Below are 7,972 nucleotides of genomic sequence, written 5' to 3' on the forward strand. Positions count from 1 at the left end.
CAATAAGAGTGAAATAGATTTATCCGAAATTTTGATAAAAACATTTGGCGTTTATTCAATCATCATCGGGAACAGCCTCACAGACGATTGTATTACACACAGATATCATATCTATATAATTCTAGAACTAATTCGGAGATCGTTTATGGCAAATTTATTAGAATCACTGTTAGAAGTATTGATACATTTTGAAAAAAATCAAGCTTTCACTTGTAAAAATATATGAAAACGGCGGAAAATGAAATTATCAGGTGCAGAAATCTGTTTTTCTTAGGCCTAGGTAACATTATTTAATTTTTTAATATACTGGATATATACTGGCTATATTTGGATCAGGTCAGGAGAATCGGTCTGTTGATTACACAGTGGTCATACGGAGCCCCTTCAGACTCAGTGCAATTACCGTACACCCTTCGTGCAGCTTCTTTGCTGATTGACACGTTGTAGAAACTGAGCGTTCATTTTTATATCTTTATTATTTTAGTACCCATGTGATCATTAAGAAGAAACACACAACCTCATATATAAACAATTGGATAAGACTAAAGTCTAAACATTTTAACAATTAATGTGTCTCCTAAGAGAAAGGGGAAGATATAAAGGACAATAAAAAGATCAACAACAGGTTCGCCCAGAGTGGTCAATAGAGGAGTCCATTGAGATGGTAGCTGAGGATTATAGGTTGCCTTGACGATATTTGATTTTAAGTTAAACATATTATCATTTACCAGCACTTATAAGGTCATTTCTTTAAGAAAATATTTATCCCCCGCCCCCATCCCCCAGCTCCCGTCTGACCTTCTGTCTTCACTAACACAATACGGTGATATTTGTGGAGGCCGTCACAATCAAGGTTGAGACAGCATCAAAATCAAAACACCGCAGCCTATATGACACATTTCCCTTATTAACAGAGATTGTTCATTCGAAAGAGGCAGAGAACATATGTTGGGGCATAAAAATAACGTGCACAAGAGAGAAAAAGGTAGGAAGAAAAAGAGTTAAAGAACAATAAGAGTGAAATAGGTTTGGCCGAAACTTTGTAAAAAAAAAAACATTAATTTAATCAACATAGGGAACAGATTGACAGTCGATTGTATTACACACAAATTTAATCTTTATGTAATTCTAAGACTTACTTCGGAGATCATTTATTGCAGAAATTTTTATAATCATTGTTAGAAGCACAAATCAATTTTTTTAAATTCAAGATTCCATTTTTGAAAATAAATGAAATCGGCGGAAAATGAAAATATCAGGTGCAGCAATCTGTTTTACTAAAGCCTAGGCAACATTATTAAAATATTATTTAAATATTGGATCAGGTCAGGAGAATCGGTCTGTTGATTACACAGTGGTCATACGTAGCCCCTTCAGACTCGGTGCAATTACCGTACACCCTTCGTGCAGCTTCTTTGCTGATTGACACGTTGTAGAAACTGAGCGTTCATTATTATAGTTTTATTAATTTAGCACCAACGTGATCATTATGAAGAACCACACAACTTCATATGAAAACAATTAGATAAAACATAATTCATCTGTACAATTGATTTGTCCTAAGAGAAAGGGGGAAGAAGAAGAGTACAATAAAAAGATCACCAACAGGTTCGTCCAGAGTGGTCAATAGAGGAGTCCATTGAGACGGTTAAAGAAAGAGAAAATTAACAATATTATGAAGCATCCGTCGGTGAGAGCATTGCTCTGTGTATATTTTTGTATTGATATTTTGATTTGTCAGGGGCTTGAATTATCATGCTCATCCTAGCAGTATTATTTCGTGAAATATATCCTTTTCACTGATTGACTATTCATAGATGTTTTTATCTACAACTAATTTTAGAGATCGTTTATGACGGGAATTGTGATTTATAATTACATATACATATATGCATTCTTTCTTTCCAGGCCGTTATTATTATTTTAATAATTCAGTTATAATTGCTTGTCTAAAAGTATAGGTAGATTATCTCTTTCTCTCACTAAATAAGTTATTTACAAGCTTTATCAGTTTTATAAAAGTTTGTTCATGGTTTACTTATACAGAATCTTTTCAGCATTCAATGAACTGTTGTGTTCGTTTGATATTGTGTATTGATGGTTGAACAGAAAACCAAAAGACATAAGGGGCAGTGAAAACTTTTGCTACTTCTAAACTGGCCATACCTATTGTTGAGATGAAAATTTTTGATTTTGTTTTCAGAATTTTTAAAACTGTTTTGCCATCTCTCTTGCCTACTAAGAGCCGTGTCCCCATGACTAGCGACCTCCGCGTTAATACAACCAGGGAATTATATCGACGACTACGCTGTAATTCCCTGTTAAAATGCAACTTCAGGCCGTTGGTCACCAATGTAATTATGGATCCTAGGTCTTTACGGGGATCATTTAAGTCCAAAATTCATAAATTATATCTCTAAATATATAATATGTAAGTTTTATCTCTACCTTGCCATCGATTAACATCCCCTGGTATTTGCGTCATGGGTGCCACACACTTGTATCACTACAAATCGAACCGATATAATAAAGCATTTTCTAATAATTTTCTCAAAATATAAAAAGAAGCAGCACAAAGGGTTTGCATCATTGTTTATTTTCATCATATTAAATTTTGTACTGAAAAATCTCCAATAAAGAGGGCCAAACTTGTTGTATGATGTAATATAGGTATTGGTCCACTAGACCACTTATTCCCCCTGGAAAGCTAGCGGCCCTACGTCCGGCTTATGCTGTTTGGAAAGTGCCGCGTTAGGGCGAGCTCCTTTAAGAAGCTCGTACTTGTTTCCTGAAAAAATCAGAATCAATAAATTGGTTAAATTCTAAAATATTTCTCCAAACTTTCCCAATAGATTGAAGTTCAATTGATTATTAATTTGATAAGAATAATGAAACCCATAATTATTTATTCGTGGGAGTCGCAGAATTTTCAAACAGCCTAAGTTGGGGGGGGGGGTTCTCATTATACATGTCTTATACAGATCTTAAGATGAATTTAAATACTAAAGACGTATCCGCCTACCAACAATTTCTGCCATCATGCACGTGCCGTAGCCGCTGGGCAGTTTCCGAACGGAGTCTGTGTCGTCAAAACAGAGAGGGTGTGGGTGCCCCTCCGCTACGTCAGCGGCAGCTACAAACGACATTTAAGCATATATCTTATAATTACTGTATTCTGTGTACTCGAACACACACAAACATACACACACACACACACACACAGAGAGAGAGAGAGAGAGAGAGAGAGAGAGATGTAGGCATACGACACGGCTGTCACCATTGCTGCATGAACCTAAAAACCAAATAAAACGACATGAAATACATAAAAGGATTTACCAAACTAGTCTACCATTAAAAAAAACACCATTCAAATTGACTTTTAAGTTTTTAATGAATGTATTCCCCGTACAGTCGACAACACAAGGACATTATTTAGTTCGTGTGGACTCTATATCTACGGTATGGGGCGATTTCATAAAATTCGTTAAAAATACTAAATCGATTTTGATCGTTTTTCACATGTAAGCTTTATTGGTATTCTGAATTTGTTCTATGTGGTATTTATGTTCATTGACCAATCAAGGTGATGACTGAGCGTGGAATACACTTTCTGCACGACCCAGTTACGACATGAACAGTTCAGGGCTGTGTCACCAGAGAGAGAACAGCAGATAGTTATAGAGACATCAGTAAAGAAAACCCCGTCTTTTACATATCACTGTTATCCAATCAACGGTCTCCTAGAAAATGGTGTATGCATTGCCATCATCTAACATACGATCCTCTGCTTTATAATATCACGCTTCCCCCAAAGACAGGCATCATGTTGACGCAAGCAATGTCATTTTATACTTGTACATCGCAGAAAGGCAAGCCATTATCCACAGCTATTTTTGCTAATAACCATATCTGATTGTTTGGGGGTGCGTGAGACATGTGAGACATGCGTGAGATGCATGCCTCGAGTGCTCATACCTACTGAGTAGTGACTTGATTGTCTTATTTAGTTCATCGAAAAGAGTTCTCTAATGGAATCTCTCATGTGACTCGATTTTCCCTTCTTTATTTTTACGAATATACGACTGATGAACAAAACATTTATTGCTTAACTAAGCAGATATTATCAAATCAGATATTATCTAAAGAGATACCTCAATATTATCAACAGAGAGTGGATGAAAATATGAAAACATTTTCTTACCGTAAAAATAGCAGTCGTTATCTTTGTTACAAGGGATATTCTTGTAGCACATCTTACTCCAGCACACAGTGCGGCCACTGTGGTCTCTACAGTCCATTGAAGTTCTGCAACTCTGAAAAAAATACATTATGTATCTATCCATATCTTCATCTCACATTCTGTTTATGAACGGTTATTTTACCAATTGGCGTTAATTTACATGTACCTATGTTACAGGTATGGCAAGCTTTATTTCAAATTTCATTGAATGTCAACCAATCACTTTTGAGCTATTGAAATATAAACCTGGGGATTTAAGCGACCACATATGGATGTGTAGATCAATATATACCCATATTTCGACAAAATTTTGTTACTTTATGTGCATATGGAATACGCTTGTTACCTCGAGGTTAACGCCAATACAACACAACGTATATGCTGTCAAGATACACCCTTGGTAAAAACACGTTTGTCAGCAGCTGTGATGCCTACATATCTTTATTTTATCTATCTATTAAGGACGCAAACATCTACCAATCTCCCAAAGTGTTAACATCTCCCAGTCACCCAGGTGTTAATATCCCTCAGTCTTCTTAAGTTTTCTATCTCCAACTGTATCTAGGAGTTAATTTCCCCAAGCCTCCCTTCTTCTCCCAGTCTCCCTAGATGTTACAAACTGTAACATCTCCCAGTCTCCCTAGGTATTATCTTCCTCCAGTCTCCCTTCTTCTCCCAGTCTACCTAGATGTTACAAACTGTAACATCTAGGTAGACTGTAACATCTCCCAGTCTCCCTAGGTATTAACTTCCTCCAGTCTCCCTTCTTCTCTCAGTCTCCAAAGTTGTTAACATCGCCCAGTCTCCCTAGGTGTTCACTTCCCCTAGACTCTATTCCCATAGATTTTAGATCGATCTATCCCCGCGGGGAGTCTCACTAGATTACTTTCAGATAAGCCGACTTAAATGTCCGTCCCGCCTACTACAAGCTGTAAGAGGGTAATTAACTTTCGTGTCCGCCCGGCTGACAGCTATTTAGCGTGAACCCCCAGGGAGTTAGGTCGATCTAAAGTAGATCGATCTAATCTCTGGAAATGGGGTCCTAGTCTCTCTCTCCCCCCCCCCCCCCCCCCCCGGTCACGTACGCAGGTAGCAAGACAAACTCAAGAAATGAGTACAATTTCCACGGCCCCTGCACCTTGCAATTAACGTTCCTGCTTGAAAGGACATCTCATTTGGCCCTTGCAACTCGCAAGGCAGACTTTCGTCTACCTCTACGACCTCCACGGCTTCTACTGCACGCAAAATTCCCAGGGGACCTACGATCCTAAAATCTGTGCGGTTGTGACCGTGGCTGAAAACACATTAGACCTAACAAAACCATGATAGATTTCGAGGACTATAAAATTGTAAATTTAGAACTACCTAAAGGGCTGTGTCCCGAGTCCATTTTTTTTTTTTACAGTTACATGTTTTTAACATCTATTTTCACACAGGCGCTTTCCTGTGTGTATATTTGGGTAGAAGTGCCTTTGCATCCAACTATTTACACCACAACAAAATATGCCTCTGTATGGGGTTCCTCATTAAATACTAATGACCAGGCGTGGAAGTGCCATGAAATATTCAACAAATACCGCAAAGCCGCAAATACCGCAAAACGACTGCAATTAATCTACACCTTATTGTGCGAAAGGTGTGACACGAATACATGCCAATATTATGAACATCATAATAATTTGTGAAGGAAGGGGATTTAATTATTTGATTAATTTGCCGCCTGTCATTAAGCTCTTACCTGCGGAGTTTAAGTTTGCCGTTTAGGCGCCTTCAGAAACCTTAAACGACAAGAATCCCATACAAATAATTCCCATCGATACAAGCAATATGAGCGATATGCGAAGTCCAAACTATAATAAGTCACTAGAAAAGATTCTTCAGCTGTTCCTGCAATCCCAGCAGTCCTTTTCATTTTCAGATTGATGAAAAATTTTACATGGATTACTTTTACAGAATGATACCGTAATAATTACGCTCCGTGGATGTCAGAGCAATATCGTTAGTTCCGAATATAATGAAGTACATTTGCAGTCTTTCAACTATATCAACAAACATTTCGCGAAACAATGGCGTACAATGCCAAACATTTTGATGTGCCTAGTGTGATGGTTGAATGAAAAATATTAAATAGAATGGATACTAAAATGTTTTGTAGTTTATTCGAATACTTGGAAATCACTCAAAAAAGTCAAGTGCACAATTTCAGAAACTGATAGCCAAAAGTCGCGAGACTTGCCGTAAAGTGAAGCTAAATTTGGATTTGAAAGAGAGTGGGGTCAGTTTTTAAGATGGCATTCCCGGCGCATAGAGTTTCTCCCTTATCGACAAAGAACAAGACTCGACCTACCTCACGCGGATTCTCACACGTTTTCCAGTCTCTTATGACGTTAAGCATCGTAGACAGTTTAGGCTTTCCTATTTCTATTCTGATCTCTATCATGATTTCCAAAAATGAACACCTAATTTCGTTGGTCTAATAAGATTGGAATGCTTCATTATTTTGTCTTTTCTGTACAGTAAAAATTGATGACCTGAATGCATAAAAAGAAAATCATGTGTGGCATACCTCTCTTGCCTGTATAACAGCAACTGCACCAACCAGAACAAATACAGAAATGATCTTTCCGGCCATAACAACTTATATGATCAGCATAAGAGTGAACTGAAACTGATCTTTGCAAGAAAACTCCGTATATTATATATATAGACTTCGGCCAAATAATAGTCTTGTAATAATGAAATAAATGATGAATAAACTCCCTGGTCGCTTATGGAATAATAGCTATGATGAGTTAATTTCAATTATCTCAACACCATTGGTAATAGTTCAAATGGGGTTAATGTTTTTATAATTATCCTTAATATAACAAAAGCCTAATTATAAAATAAACGTGTTCTAATTTTTACCATGAATATAATGATAGATGACGCATAATTTTGTGCACATCTGAAATTTGGCTAATTATAACGATAAATAACAAAATCAAGTAATACTAGATTATATTCCTAGTGTCTGAATGTGGAAATATTCATAATAAAACCTACAGATCGGACTATACATTTACTGCTAGAATTACAAGGGAAGAACTGCTAGCAAAAGTTTTAGGCAATGCTTATATACGTGCACAGACGGACCTTTATACGAACCTATACAGAATAGAAGGCTCTCGTTTTTGTTAGTTTTTAACAATTTTGGCTCATGGTGTAACGCTTATCTATATGGCTTAGTGATAGGTAACTGCATCACAATCGCTACATACACACACTGGACAATAGAAGTGTTACCCCCTGAATCTGAGTAATCAAAGTTATAATGCCTGGTTTACTTATAAAGTGACTAATGAGTATAAAACCGCTTCACCATGGAATTGTATTGTTGGTTTTTTTGTGAAATTTGATGTTAATAAAATGATACCAGGAGCATATCATTCCACAGTCAATTATCTCCCCCAAAGTATTGGTTAAGTAGGGGTGACACTTCTATTGTCCAGTGTGTGTAGCACAAATAACAATAGTCCTAAAAACATGGAAATAACCACAATTTCCTTCATGCAATGAAGCATGCACAAATAATTTTGTAATATTCCCTACCGAGGCATAACTACAACCAATTTCCCGACAATTTTCCGACAATAACGAAAATTACCTTGTGCTTCAGTGGGTTTTAGCGGCGATGAAGTCCACCCGGAGTTTCACAGGTGAATGGAAGCATACTGACTCTGCTGGGTCCAG

At 37.1% G+C, this 7,972-nt stretch overlaps 1 protein-coding gene across 1 annotated transcript; it reads right to left on the reverse strand.

The window, feature by feature from the left end:
* Positions 1 to 2,575: 2,575 nt before the first annotated feature.
* Positions 2,576 to 6,961, reverse strand: LOC106169590 (uncharacterized). The gene is made up of 4 exons (XM_087016557.1): positions 6,807 to 6,961; positions 4,202 to 4,313; positions 3,023 to 3,133; positions 2,576 to 2,788 (listed from the first exon to the last, which is right to left on the reverse strand). The coding sequence occupies exons 1-4, from the start codon at positions 6,870 to 6,872 to the stop codon at positions 2,691 to 2,693; spliced, it is 387 nt and encodes a 128-aa protein (XP_086872683.1). The 5' UTR covers positions 6,873 to 6,961; the 3' UTR covers positions 2,576 to 2,690.
* Positions 6,962 to 7,972: the final 1,011 nt, after the last annotated feature.

The sequence above is a fragment of the Lingula anatina genome, chromosome 7 (genome assembly GCF_051362555.1).
Source record: "Lingula anatina isolate TDL-2025a chromosome 7, LinAna3.0, whole genome shotgun sequence".
Lineage (NCBI taxonomy): Eukaryota > Metazoa > Brachiopoda > Lingulata > Lingulida > Lingulidae > Lingula > Lingula anatina.